At 56.2% G+C, this 14,462-nt stretch overlaps 1 protein-coding gene across 1 annotated transcript; it reads left to right on the top strand.

Moving 5' to 3' along the window:
• Positions 1-7,230: 7,230 nt before the first annotated feature.
• Positions 7,231-14,136, top strand: MATN4 (matrilin 4). The gene is made up of 10 exons (XM_074157254.1): positions 7,231-7,306; positions 8,703-9,272; positions 10,497-10,619; positions 11,085-11,207; positions 11,289-11,411; positions 11,535-11,657; positions 12,088-12,501; positions 12,853-13,005; positions 13,795-13,899; positions 14,078-14,136. Exons 1-10 carry the CDS (start codon positions 7,231-7,233, stop codon positions 14,134-14,136), a joined length of 1,869 nt encoding a protein of 622 aa, XP_074013355.1.
• The last annotated feature ends 326 nt before the right edge of the window (positions 14,137-14,462 follow it).

Below are 14,462 nucleotides of genomic sequence, written 5' to 3'. Positions count from 1 at the left end.
AGGGGACCCGGGCTCTGCGCTGCCTGCTGTGGGCTGGCAAGAATCGCCCCTCTGTAGGGTCTTCCAGCGCGGATGTGCCTTTAGGTGTCGAGTAACATTTTTAGCACTTTGAAAGATTTCGTCCCCTCTCCCCTCCTGGCTAAACGTAAAGGGTTTCAATACGTCTCTGTTAAAGCAGGGGAGGGTCCGGGTGTGTGCGCAGGTTCTCGCTGAGACTCCAGAGGCTGGTGCACAGCTATGGCGGTGTTTCCACGCGGGACGTCCCTGGGCTGCCGTGCCTCATCCTGTGTCTGGAGCTTTTCTGGTTCTTGGGCAGCTTGTCATAGAGTCATAGAATTGTCCAGGTTGGAAGGGACCTTTAAGATCATCTAGTCCAACCATCAACCTAACTCTGATAAAAACCATCACTAAACCCTGTCACTAAGCTCTATGTCTACCCGTCTTTTAAATACCTGCAGGGATGGTGCCTCAACCTGGGCAGCCCATTCCAAGGCTTAATAACCCTTTCAGTGTAAAAATTTTTCCTAGTATCCAATCTGAACCTCCCCAGGCGCAACTTGAGGCCGTTTCTTCTTGTCCCATCGCCTGTGACTTGGGAGAAGAGACCGACCCCCCCCCCGGCTACACCCTCCTTTCAGGGAGTTGTAGAGAGTGAGAAGGTCTCTCCTCAGCCTCCTTTTGTTTTATACTGGAGGCCGGATCCTTCTTCCTTAGCAACTTTCTACCTTTGCCTGTGTCTCTTTGTCCGCAAACTTCTTGCAGGCCCGTGGTTGCGCACATGGGGATGATGCTGAGGCACAAGGGTCCCCAAGGCACCTGCTCCTCATTGTGGGCAGCAGTGACTGCCACACTGCTGGGAGTTCTTCTCTGGTGCATCTCCCTATGGGCTGATGGCATCCTGGTCCTGGAATAGCAGTTCTCCTGCCATCCTGCTGTCAGAGGGACCTGGCAGCCGTGAGGTTTGGTGGGAGCAGTTTCCCGTGCTACCTTTGGGGTTCTCCCTGTGAAAAGTTTCTAGACAAAGAATTCTACCAGCTTGCTTTTCTCTCTTGAGGAGGGCCAAAAAGTCTCCGCGTGCTTTTCTGCGGGTGCCAAACACTCCTCGCTTTCTGCTATTTCAATTAAACACATAGCAGGATGGGTAGGATAAAGGAGAGAGGCACAAGAGTATTCTCCTGGCGTGTTTCCTTATGCCAACACATTGAGTCACGTCTCCAGAGTGAGAAATATGATATAAAGATTTAGAGAAGGAGGTCAGGCAATGAGTCCATGATTGCGGGGCTGAAATAGCAGGCGCTCTCTGTGGTTGTCTGTGCCGTGATAGCTTGCTGGAGGTCAGTTGGGGATATTGGTCCCAGCAGATTCAGGAGACAGACATCCTGCTAATACCTATCAGTCTCACTGCTTAGAGGTACCGGCTCTGCTGCCTCAGGAGCTCAGCTGACAAACTTTACACCAGCTCAGGAGCTGCTCTGGGCTATTTCTCTTTCCTTTGTGGTTGAACATGCATATTTCTGGGGGGAAAAAAATGCTCTCTAACACCTTCCTCCCAGAACAAGAACTTGGGCAATGGATTGCTGCCTCAGCTTCTGGATGGCCCAGACCTCCTTCCCTCCAAAGTTTGAAGTCTCTTGGCCCAGTTCAGCTGTCCTCCAGGGGCCTGTTTGCAGAAGAGCATTTGCTTTTTAAAGAGAGTCAGTAAGGTGGGTCTTTCCCCTGTTGATCGCTCTTCATTAAAATCTAAAAGTATTCCAAGATCCCTCTGGTTTTGCTTAAAATACCAGTTAGGAGCAGGGCTGAGTCTGCCTGTCATGCAGCCCAGGGGACAAGCGCAACCTAAGGTCTTGAGTGGGACTGAGAGGAACAGAGGAATGCCACCAGCAGTCCTGAAATAGGAGCCATCTCTTGACATGTTTAGTAGAACGAGGGGAATTGGCTGACCGTGTTTTCCTCTTGGCTAGATCTTTAACACGGGCTTCAAAAGGCCGTGTTTAATTTGCAAGTGAATATGGCATTTATTCTTGCCAGCTTTTGCTGCAGCAGCCCAGGTACAGCGTGTCTCGGAGGAGAGGCTGGCTGGGCAAGGGCTCTCCTCCTACGTGCACTGCAGAGCACTGGGAGGTCTTTTAGGAATAAATTGGCGGCAGAGAAAGACCTCATGTGCTGTCGTGGAAAACGTCTAAAAGGGGATTCTCTGTCTGTTGCTACACCCAGCGTTTCCCTCCCAAGGGGACTTCAAATGTCATCCTGACAAGCCTGTCAGGACATGTATGATGTTAAGTCCACGAGCTGTGAGATGAAGACATCTGTCACTCAGCCTGCAAATGGACCTGGACAAGAAGCCCGTCTTCCTCCTGCCCTCCCTGCGAAGATGCTAATCCTAGTGAGTGCAGGAGTGGGGCCCATAAAACAGGGAATTGGCTTTTTAGAGGAGCAAAGGGAGAAAAAGAGAAGTCCCTTCCTCATCCAGCAAGGTTTTCCTGTTACAGCACTCCTGATGATTTGCTCCTGGTGGGTTTGGAGCCGTGATGTGCTGTTTGAGAAACACAGCCTTGTTTTGTTTTGTTTTTTTTTTTCAAACAACGTGTCCTTCCAGGTGGCACTTGGCCCAGTAAAGCTGCCACAGCGTTGTAACCGGAAAGTACTGCCATGTCCTGGAAAGAGTCTGCTCTTGTCCTCCCACACGTGTGTTTGGGAAGAACCAAGGACACAGCAGTCCTTAAAAGGAGAGAAGAAAAACGTTTTCATCCCATTTTCCTGATTTCGATGTGCTTGTGCTCCCTGATGCTTCATTGCTCTGAAAACCTCATTGCTGTCCTCTCTGGTGGGAGTTGTCACTCATCACCCAGCGGCTGTGGAGGATGAGCATCGAGATGCTGGAACTGTGATGGAGTGCAAGGTCAACACTGCCTGTAAAATGGTCCTAAGGGTGGGTTCAGTGCTCCTGAGCAGCAGAGGCACTGCTGAGAGCCATCACCTGCAGGCAAGGAGTGCCTAGAGATTGTGGCTTGTGCTGGAAGAAACCAGCCTTTGGGCAAGCCTCCCAGGAGAGGGTGGATCCAGCTCCATGACTGGGCCTCATCCGCTCAGATGGCTTGAGGGTCTTGCAAATATATGGACAACATGCCAATGGTCCATCAGGGTTTTCACAGCAAAAATCTGTCATTGAGAGGTACCTCCAGGTTGATGTAAGTTGTCTGTGTCTCTCCCAGCAGCTCTGGTTATTTCCTTGTCCCCCATGTCTGGGGTGAGACACACTTCTGTCATCCTCTCTTGGTCTTACATGCACTTTTGGGCAGTCTTTCTCTCGGGCATGGACCCAAAGGATGACTTCTTGTCCCACCAAGGACAGATGCAAATTTGTTCCCCTGTCCCTCAGCCTGAGGCCAGCTCTTGTTGTCTTTCTGCTGTTGTCCTGGCAGGACTCTGGTGTCCTAAGCACAAGGAGTTTGTGTCCAGGCTCCTGACAGCCCCCCTGTTTTGGGGCTTTTTTGACAGTTTCATCAAATAACACTCATGTGGGAGTTGAATTATGGCCTGCCAAAGCAGCCTGATTGGGTCTCCACAAAGAAAGGCCCTGCGGAACAGAACAGGGCACATGGAGAGGCAGGCGAGATGGGTGAGTCTCAGGAACATCACATCTAGGGCTGCTCCACCATGGGCCAAGGTTACCAGCACAGAAATAGGTGCTATTGGCTGGTAGCACGTGTGGAATCAGTATCAGGCAACCCTGCCATGCATTCCCAGGCACATGGGCACGCTGCATGGGACAGCCCTCTGGCTTTACTCATGTTGGGTAGCAGCATGCTCGGTCAGAGACCCCTGGCTGTTAACGTATGGCAATCCCCTGTCCTAGCTTCTCACGGGGTCTGGAGCCAAGGGCAGAGCTGCTGCTGCTTCCACAACGTGCCAAAGGTCTGCCAAGCCCAGGCAGGTGGCTGGAGTCATGTGTTTTGTCATAAAAATTTCAACTAAAAGCTGATGTGCCCAGATATACAAAATCTTCCATGTGTGTACGTGAGACCTGGCTCATGACTCCATAGCCATTGTCCACAACCTGCTTTCCTCCTGCTGACACTATGGTCAGGGCTTTTCCTGGGCTGTGAATCCACTGCCGTCTCCTGAGCCTTCCACCCCTTCTTTCTCCCTCTGCTTCATCCCCTCTACAATTCAATACATAAAGCCTCCACCCCTGTAACAGTGAGGAGGGTACGGAGCTGGCTGCATCCCTCATCCTGCTCCCTGCCGTGTCCTGTCCTTTGGGCTTGCCCAAGGGAGGGTGCACCCAGGTCCGACCAGGGCGGATGAACCAGAAGGGGAATATTCAGAGCGTTTCTGGTAACCTGTAGCCAGGAGAGATCTGCCAAAGAGGCCGCGCTGAAACCCGAAGCGGCTGTTTTTCCCGAGACTCAGCACTTGGCAGGGAGAGCAGACGGACAAGCGGCAGCGAGGGGAGGGATGTGAGCACCTTGGGGGGCAGCACTGCCAGGGAAGGTGCCCAGGGAAGGTGTGCTGGCTTACCTATTTGCCTCTGCGGATTCATCTCCATGTCTCCTCCTTGTCTGAGATCACGAGGGGAGCTGAGAGGAGGCTGAGATCATTGCTGTCCCTTCCGTCCTTACATGTGGCTCTTCCCTTGGTCACCCTCTTCGTGCCATGTGCTGAGCATCTCCTTCAGCAGGGACAAGCAACGGCTGTTTTTCTCCTTGTGTTGCTCAGAAAGCTCAGGGAATGATCCGAGTGTCCCTCTCGGCTCGGACGCTGCGGGGTTTGGCAGAGCCAGCCCGGCTGGCAGCGCTCACCCTGCCTGCACCTTTTTTCCTTTATAGCTCAACGTTATCTCAAGGTCTCCGGCGCGGCGGCCGGCGCCGTGTTTGCCTTGCCTCACAGCACCTGCCTGCCAGCCGCTCGATTCCCACCCATCTTCCTCCCACTCCTGGCTGGGGGCAGGAGCCTTGAGGGGAGGGGGGGGGTGGGCATGGGACCCTTGGGCTGGGGGGGGACCCCCGCTGGGCTGCAAGCCAGCCCCAAGGGAGCAAGGACAGCAAGGAGCAGGAGAAGTTGCTCAGCACAGAATGGTGGGAGGGATACTCAGGGGCATTTGTCCGATCAACTTTGCTTCTCCGTCCCCGTCAGCGGCAGGGCTGGGCGTTATATTGAATTGGGGACCAGGGCAGTGCCCCAGCCTGGGTCTCTGCTGCCGGGACCAGTGCTGGATGCATGGCTGAGCTGCCGTGCCCTGCCCTGTCCAGGCAGCATCAGCCCCTCCAGCTGCGGGGAGTGCCAAGACTTCATCCAAAGCTGAGATGCTGTTAAAAATAGATCAGTCATGAACTGCTTTTCTCCTCCTTGGTTCCTGGCCCAAGAGCTCATTCCTCTCTCCAGGCTGGCTTTGAAGCTATCTGGATGCTGCGAGAGGCAGGCTGCGTGCCAGCCTGCCATTGCAGGGAGGCTTGGAGAGCTGCAGGAACGTTATAGGTGGCATAGCTGTCCCCAAAATATTTAGTGGTTACTGAGTGCTTTCTCCCAGAAAAAAAAAAAAACCATCACTGGAAAAAGAATTTTGTGGGGGAAATTGTGTGGGAAGCTGGGAGATCACCAGATCATGCACATGGTGATCTTGTGAGGGGGCACAGGAATTAGAAAACTCCCGGCCACAAAGCAATGCTTGCCTCAGTCCTTTGGCTTCCTAGAAGATGCCTGCCACGCTGCAGCCTCCCTCATCTCCCAGCCCGGAGCGACCCCTCCACTGCACGGCTCTGCAGGAGCTCCTGATGCCCACAGCACGTCCCAGGCTGGCTGGGCTGCTCGCCCTCCCCAGGAAAAGGCCATGTATCCCACTTTGAGACTGGTATTCTGGATCCCAGTTCTCTCTTGTAGCCCTTTTCTGTCCTTCTAATTCTTCAATATCATTTTTCAGGTGTGAACACTGAGTCTGGAGACAATTTTAAGATGCAGCTGTGAAACCTATTATCAACATCGCTGCTATCAAATGCATTAGGTTCAGGGCTGCACGTAACCATTGAGCAATTAAATAGCAACCCTGGTGATGAATTACAGCTGAGACCTCCTGGGGCTAAATAAATATCGGCTGATAACTACCGATAAAATGAATTTCCATGTGCTTTTTTTTAAAAGCACCCTTCCAGTATCCATGCCCAGTCGCGGCGCTGCGTGTCTCCTGGGGAAAACTGCATTAACTCTGGTATTTCCTGCCCCCCAGCACCTTGGGTTTCCAACCAGAGCTGGAATAAAAATAAACCAAATAAATCCGTGTCCCTGCAGGAGCCAGGCAAGGGCAGGGAAAGGCGTAAGGGAGGACAGAGGTGGGCAGGGTGGGAGATGAGTGACAAGCTGAGGTTTTGGGTAACTGGTCTAAATATTTTTTCCCCCACCTAAAACACATGAAAAACCTGTCGAGTGCAAAAGCATGCCTTGGAAAAGCCAGCAGGATGGGGAGAGCTGGTGAGAGAGCAATAGGGTCCCCCGGGTTGATGCCTCCCTGCAAAGAAGGAGAGCAGTGGGCTGTCAGTGCTTCTGCCCAGGGTGGGGGGACTGGTGCAAGCCCATCTCAGAGGCACCCTGACACCCCATGCCTGCGGAGGCTGCTGCTCTCTGCTCTCCAAAGGTAGTTTGGAAAAAGGCAGAGAATCAATTTCTGGAGCTTCTTGGGAAACGCAGTCTTTGCCAGTGACTTCAAGAGACTTCTGAGCAGGTTTTGTCTGTGCTGGCATTTCACCCGGGGGCTTCTCTTTCCAGCATGTTGTGGAGGGAGTGTCAGGAAGGCCGGTGCTCCGCGTCCCCGGGTGCAGCTTTCCCACTCTCCGGCTGGCTGCAGGGAGCAGCCGCACCGCCAGTGAAAAAGCATTTGGCTGAACATCCCATCCGCCTGGTTTGCAAGTGAAAATAAGGCTTGTCCGATGGCCAGCTCCACCCAGAACAGAAAATCAGACCCTTTGGCAGATGGTTGCTACTGTAATGAAATTTAGCTGTGCTGAGACTGCCAGTCCTGGAATGGGAAAAGTCCCACGTGGGTTCAGAGAAGTTTGGGGATGGAACTGTCACAACTGCTGCTGCTGCTGGTGCCCCGGGGTTTTTGGCACTGCCTGGGGACACCCTTCACAGGCGAGCATGGCCCCGCAGCTCAGCCCGCTCTCAGCACTGATTGCACATCATCTTCTCCCCGCAGCGAGTCCCCCCAGTCCCAGAGCCGTGTGGTCTGGCAGAGCCATGATGAAGCTCCTGTCCATTGCCCCTCTTCTCCTGCTTCTCCTGACGACGCTGGAAGCCAGACCAAAACCTGCAGGTGAGCCCTGGGCAGTGGGAATTGCCTGGAGGAGAGAGAAGGGAATGTGTCAGGGCAGTGAAGCCCTCGGAGAACAGCTTGCTCGTTGAGATGGGGGGACCTGCTGCCTCTTCTTCGGAGGCATCCCTGGGAGGGTGGAAGACACTGCCCCCCCTCCAGGCGTGGGACTCGAACTTCCCAGTGCTGCCCAGGGGAGTGGGAGCCCAAGCCTGGCCTCAGCATGGTGGGTCTGGTGCCACTTTCTCCTGGCACATCCTCAGCCTTGGCACAGCCCAGCTCAGGGCTTGTCACCCTCCTGCCCATGGGCTCCAACCACGTGAGGGGGAACGCCCTCCCTCCATGCGTCTCCTGAAGGGGGGGACAAAGCAAACCCAGGGGCACCAGCCTCTCTCCTCCCAGGGCAGAGGGAACTAAATCGATTCCAGTTTGAAAACAGTGAAGGCACTGAATGGAGAAGAAAGCTGGGTATATCTCGAAGACCTTCGGAGCAGTTGAGATGACAGCCCGGGTCTGGGCATCATCCCAAGGGGACTCAAAAGTGTTTGCTTACCAGCAGGGCCAAATTCTCCCAGGCTTGGGTACACGCAAGCCAAGCAAAATATGTTCATTGGCATTTCACTTGCTAAACACTCTCCTGGTTTGCACTGGAAGTTGCACCCATATGTCCAAGAGAGGCTCTTTGGCTCGGTCCCTGCCGTGTGCGTGCCCTTAGCTGTGCTTTGCACTGTCTCATTTTCTGCCCTTAAAAAAAAAAAAAAAAGACAGAACAAAGCAAGCCCTGGTTTTAGGCAGAAACTGGCAAAATGCGGTAAAACCAGAGGGGGCTGGAGCTGTGGGGGAAACAGAAGAATTGGCCAGAGCAGTATTTTCTGATGCCGCAGCAGCGGGAGCCCGTGCAGCGCAGGGTCTGGAGCGGGAGCTGCAGCTTGCGGAGGGCAGCACGAGGCACCGGACTGTTTCACACTTTAATGCTCTGATTTGCTGCAGAGATGAAGATGCCGCTGCCTAAACCTCTGCCTAAACCTTGCCAGGGCAGATGCCGACAGATGGAGAGGTGTTTCTGCAGCCCCTGGGGCCGTCGGCTGTGGAAATAGAGGGAGCAGGAGCTGGGTCTGGCTGCAGGGACAGTGTTGGAGAGGAGGGGACGCTGCCATTTCCCCACAGCCCCACAGCCAGGGCATGTCTCTGCAGCCTGTTGTCCCTGCTCCCTCTCTGCCAGCACCCTCCATAGGTTTATTTGGCACTGGGAAGGTGCTGGTCTGTGGGGGCTGACCAGACCTGCCCTCTCCATCCCCCACTGAGCGCCCCTCCAGCCACCTAACAGGGATGTCTCCACTCCCAGCCCTGCTCCTCCCAGGCAGACACAAAGCTGAACTGTCTCTTTGCCCCCTTCCAGCCCTGAAGTGCAGGACAGGTCCCCTGGACATCGTGTTTGTGATCGACAGCTCCCGCAGCGTGCGCCCCTTCGAGTTCGAGACCATGCGGCGCTTCATGATGGACATCATCGGCAGCTTGGACGTGGGCCCCAACGCCACACGGGTAGGGGTGATCCAGTACTCCAGCCAGGTGCAGAACATCTTCTCCCTCAAGACCTTCTTCACGCGGGCGGACATGGAGAAGGCCATCAACAGCATTGTGCCGCTGGCCCAGGGCACCATGACGGGGCTGGCCATCCAGTACGCCATGAATGTGGCCTTCACCACGCAGGAGGGCGCGCGCCCCCTGCACAAGAAGATCCCTCGCATTGCCATCATCGTGACAGATGGGCGGCCCCAGGACCGTGTCACCGAGGTGGCCACCCAGGCCCGGAATGCTGGCATCGAGATCTACGCCGTGGGCATCCAGCGGGCAGACATGAACTCGCTGCGGGCCATGGCCTCGCCGCCATTGGAGGAGCACGTCTTCCTGGTGGAGTCCTTCGAGCTCATCCAGCAGTTCGGGAAGCAGTTCCAGGACAAGCTCTGCGGTGGGTGAGAGCTGTGGGGTGGCAAGGGTGGCCCTGGTGCCTGCTCCTCATCCAGGCAAGAAGATGACCTTCAGAGGGATGTCTGGGGTGGCTGCCCTTGCTAGGAGCAGTGTGGAAAGGGAAGGAACCTCCATGATGGGGTGCTGACACAGGCAACCTTTTTTTCTTGCTCACCTCTCCTGGGGGGAGATAAGGAAAGCTTTGAAAGCATTGCAAGCAAGTGCTTTTCTTCACCTGTGCCCAGTGGCTCTGCCCCAAGCCAGGACATCTTGGCAGCAGTGACAGGAATATTAAAGAGCAGGAAACGTGGAGCTGGTTTCCCTGGGTGCGATGGGGATGGGTGACACGTCCCAGAGCCCCGTAAACATTTCGACGTGGCTCTAGCAGGGTCTCCTCCTACGCAGACACATGCATGGCATCTGCTGCACACACATTTGTGTTTAATAAAAACCTGGCTGCCTGGAGGTGCTCTGGAGCATCCGGCCGGTCTCGGCAGGGAGCCGGGAGGCTGGTTCACACCATGGTCGTGCTGGCACGGGTCGGGAGCTCACGGCGTGGGACCTGTCTGTCCCCTGCCATGCTGGCGGGCTTTGCCGGAGACCTGGCACTGCAGCAGGCTGGCAAGACCTTGCTCGCCTGCTTCAGCATCTGTCGAAGGGCAGAAGGCAGCTGCCAGCATCTTTCAGGCAGTGTTTCCCAGCCAGGGGCACATGCCTGCCTGCAGGGCTGCGTTAGTGCCGTGGTGAGTCCCTGCTTGCTGGGGTGGGGGGTCCAGGGCTGACCAGGTATTGCCCCCCCAAAGGCCCTGATGAGCTCCTGATGCCTTTGCTTACAACACCCTGTCCATCGCCTGCCTGCCCTGGTGCCCGCTTCCCGGCCGGCTCCGCAGGCTCCTGGCCACACGGACACAGACATGGCTCCTTCAGCACGTTCTGGCTGAGCTCAAGCTTTCGCTTACTCAGCTCAAAGCTATCGACAGTGTCAATTAATACTGAGTGTTGATTTAGTGCTGGGGTAGATCAGAAAGCTGAGGGAGTTCAGAAACCTGCCCCATGCGGTGACTGTGTACTGTAAATCAGCGGGTGAGCGCTGGGACTGGAAGGACTGGGGCCGTGCGGCTTGTCCCAGTGGCTTCGGCTGCAGGGACAGGCACAATGCTGAAGCTGGGGACCCCACACGTCCGTCCTGCCCGTGGGCTGCTCTGACATCCTTTCTGTCTTGCAGGGGTGGACATGTGCGTGGAGCAGGAGCACGGCTGCCAGCACAGCTGCGTCAGCACCCCCAGCTCCTTCTACTGCGAATGCAACCCGGGCTACAGGCTAAACGTGGATGGAAAGACCTGTTCCCGTAAAAACCCTTCCTTTATCCTGACTCTTACAGAGGGCTCGTAGTTACAGGTCTCACGGAGGGAAACTGGAGAGAACCCAGTGAGCCAGCAGCAGCCTGGGTGCTCTGGTCACTGGGGATGCTGTCCCCCCGGGTCTGTAATGACTGCGGACACTCAGCTTTGCTAAATCCTGGTCACCTCTCTGGGATGGGACACTTGGGGCTCATGTGGGCATACCTGGCTGTCACCTGAGGGAGCTGCGGGCAGTGGGTACCGGACGATGCGTGTCCCAGCCACCAGTGTCCAGTGTTTTGCCCCTGTATTTTGAGAGCAAAGAGGTATTAGTTGGTTCTGGCCACCACCCCGGGGCTTTTCCTTCTTGTCTCAGGGTGCTGGGAGGTTCTGGGAAGCCCTGGAGCAGTCCCTGCTCGGCTGCCCTGGGGAAACCAGGGCAGGAGGGTGACTGGTGTCCTGTCCCCCCGCAGCCATCGATGCCTGTGCAGACGGGAGACACGGCTGTCAGCACCAGTGCGTCAGCGCTCGTGGCTCCTACTCCTGCCGCTGCCGCGCGGGTTACTACCTCAACCAGGACAAGAGGACTTGCTCCAGTAAGTGTCCCTCTCCCGTCCCGCCCCTTCACTTGCTTCTCAATCTCCCTTTTCTGCCCACCCCTCTCCTTCTCTCACCAGTGATCGATTACTGCAGCTTTGGAAACCACAGCTGCCAGCACGAGTGTGTGAGCATCCCCAACGGGCACTACTGCCGCTGCCGCAGCGGCTTCACGCTGCAGCCTGATGGCCGGTCCTGCAGGGGTATGTCGCAGTGCGTTGGCACAGCAGACGCCTTTATGTCCTGCCCTGTCCCCAGGGGAAGGTCTCTTCCCGGGCCACCCCACCTGGACCTGTAGGGATAACCCTACACCCTATGTCTTCCAGCCACTGACCTCTGCAACGGGGTGGATCACGGCTGCGAGTTCAAGTGTGTGAGCACGGAGGGCTCCTACCGCTGCGTGTGCCCCGAGGGCCAGCAGCTCCAGGCTGACGGCAAGGCATGCAGCAGTGAGTACCGGGACGCGGCTCTTGGCGTCCTCCTCCTCTGGGATCTGTGCTCCTGGTGAGGGCTTACCTAAAACTAGGTCTAGGTGGGACTTTGAGCTGGGTTGGAAGGAGGATGGAGAGCTGGCTGGGCTTAGGGTGGATGTGGGCTTTTGTCCTCAGAGGCATGGCCTAGAAGAGGTAACAGGAGCTTTGAGGGAAGGTTCAGGAAAAGGGAGACCTAGCAAAGACTTTCAGGGGATGCTGGGATGGCAGTGGAGGTTTTTGGGCTGAGAGCCGTGGGCGCTCTTTGCCCTGCTTCCTGGCCTCACCCCAGCTGCGGATCCAGAGGGTCCACATGGTGTCCTCAAGCTCTGCCCCAGCTCTGGGCATCTTCACCCTGACAGTGTCCCAGCCGGGCTGGTCCTTTCTCACCTTCCTCCTCTGCCCACAGAGTGCGGGGCTGGGCACGTTGACCTGGTGATGGTGATCGATGGCTCCAAGAGTGTCCGGCCCCAAAACTTTGAGCTGGTGAAGCAGTTTGTGAACCGCATCGTGGACCTGCTGGAGGTGTCCCCCCATGGCACGCGGGTGGGGCTGGTGCAGTATTCCAGCCGCGTCCGCACCGAGTTCCCCCTCAACAAGTACCACAGCGCGGATGAGATCAAGAAGGCAGTGATGGAGGTGGAGTACATGGAGAAAGGCACCATGACGGGCCTTGCCCTCAAGCACATGGTGGAGCACAGCTTCTCTGAGCTGGAAGGTGCCAGGCCTCTCTCCCACAACATCCCCAGAATTGGGCTTGTCTTCACGGATGGGCGCTCCCAGGATGACATCTCTGAATGGGCCAGGAGAGCAAAGGAGTCAGGTGCTTTGGGCCGGGGAACCCCACATTGCAGTGCTTTGGGCATCCCAGGATGGTTCCTTGAGGTGATTGGCTCTGGGGGAGGCTGCAGCATCCAGCCTTGGAGTGCTGCATCACCTGGATCTGCAGGGGCAGACGTGCCTCTGCGGTGGTCACAGGGTGCTCTGAGCAGCTCATGCAGCAGCCTGCCCTGTGGTGGTGGTGCCACGCTCCTTCCCGTCCTTCCCAAATTCCTGCTATGTATTTGGGAAGCCCTGGGGAAATTCTGCATCCTTGGCTTTGCTCCCTTGAGGCTTGGTGCTGCTTGATGCAGGGTGGCTGGCACAGGGCTCAGGATCCCTTCTTGCCATGCAGGGATCGTCATGTTTGCCGTGGGTGTCGGCAAGGCTGTGGAAGAGGAGCTGAGAGCGATCGCCTCTGAGCCAGTGGAGCAGCACTTCTCCTACTCGGCCGACTTCACCACCATGACCCATCTCGTGGAGAACTTCAAGCTGAACATCTGCCCAGGTGGGTGCTCCTGGCCACACCGGGGGGCTAAGCCCCAAGCTAGGGGAGCCCTCCTCTCCCTGCAGAGCTGGTGGGGCAGTTTGTGTGTCTGGCACCCTGTCATGTACCCTGGGGCTGAGCTGGGCTGGTGTGAGCCTAGGCTGTCTCTGGACCTCACCAGGCTGTTGTGGGTATAGAGGTGGGTCTCAGGGAGGCATTTGGAAGAGAAGAAGATGGAGCTAGGGGGTTTAATAAAAAAATAGTCATTGAGTGGCCACCGCAGTGCCACTGGGCAGAGGCTGGGGTCACACAATGTCTTGAGGGATGCTGCCCCAGCTCTGAAGATGACCTGTGTCCTTGTCCAGACTGGCACTTCTGCTGCTGCTGGGTGCACCATGGAGGACCATGATGGGTTACTGGGAGGGTCTCACTGCCCTGGGGCAGGCTGGGGCTCCCCACTCCCCTTGGGACCCCACCAGGCTGCAGATGTGGGGTCAGCATGCCCTGTGCCACCCCAGCTCGATGGCAAAGTGGAGCTCGGCACTGGCTGTCCTTGGCACACTGTGGCCATGTGTGCAGCAGCTCCATGGGGTGCCTGGTGGGATGCCTGGCAGCGAGTTTGCTGGGCTCACAGGGGTGCAGACTCAGGAAAGGAGCGAGGCTGAAAAAAGAGAGGAAGATGGGGGTGAGAGCCCTGAGGCTCCGGTCCAGTGGCTGCAGGGACAAGGGACTTACGCTGTGTGGGAGCAGGGCAGAGCCAGGCACCGTGGGACTGTGGCTCTGACTGCACCCAAACTCCCTCGGTCACAGAGGAGGGCAAAGGGGAGATGGAGATCCGCAGCCCATGTGAGTGCGAGGCACTGGTGCAGTTCCAGACGAACACTGTGGCCATCCTGCAGAGCCTGACCGAGAAAAATATCCTTTGGGGTGATGCCTGGGCTTGCCGGGGTGCACGGCAGCCTGGGGACAGCCTGTGCACAGGGAAGGGAGGGATGGATAAATGGGAGCGGGGAACATTTTAAGCTTCTTCAAGGGGAAGAAGCTTTTTGCCCACCAGACTATCTGGCTCACAGTGTTTCCTTAGCACGTGCACTTGCTCAGATGATGGCCAGACTGGAAGATCTGGAAAAGCAGATTGCCAACAAGAAGTGATCCTTGCAGGGGGCTGCAGCACTCGGATGGGGCACGGGGACATACAGTAGCTACGTGGCATTGTTATTGCTAGGTTATTGTAAAGCATCAGTGTTTGTTCTTGTATCACAAAATCCCAGGGGGATGTGGAGTGTATTTAAAAAAAACAAAAATCCTGAAAAAAAAACCACAAAAAAGAACTTGAGCAAAAACCCCTGCTGCAAAGCCAAGGGGTTCAGCCGTCGCTGTTGCCTCGTTCCTCTGAACTGGGAACACTGGGATGAGGTGGGATGACTGCGTTGGCAGGCTGGGCATTGGATGAGGAGACATGACACCCGGCCTTTTCC

Source organism: Numenius arquata, chromosome 12 (genome assembly GCF_964106895.1).
Source record: "Numenius arquata chromosome 12, bNumArq3.hap1.1, whole genome shotgun sequence".
NCBI lineage: Eukaryota > Metazoa > Chordata > Aves > Charadriiformes > Scolopacidae > Numenius > Numenius arquata.
Note: the sequence above shows the minus strand (reverse complement) of the source record. Positions and strands in the feature narration are given on the sequence as shown.

What these genes read in the sequence shown, in the direction of transcription:
- MATN4 (XM_074157254.1), top strand. Translation starts at nt 7,231, where the DNA reads ATGATGAAGCTCCTGTCCATTGCCCCTCTTCTCCTGCTTCTCCTGACG. An exon ending in GGATGGAAAGACCTGTTCCC is followed by an intron (nt 10,620 to 11,084) that starts GTAAAAACCCTT and finishes GTCCCCCCGCAG; the next exon opens with CCATCGATGCCTGTGCAGAC. An exon ending in CAGGAGAGCAAAGGAGTCAG is followed by an intron (nt 12,502 to 12,852) that starts GTGCTTTGGGCC and finishes CTTGCCATGCAG; the next exon opens with GGATCGTCATGTTTGCCGTG.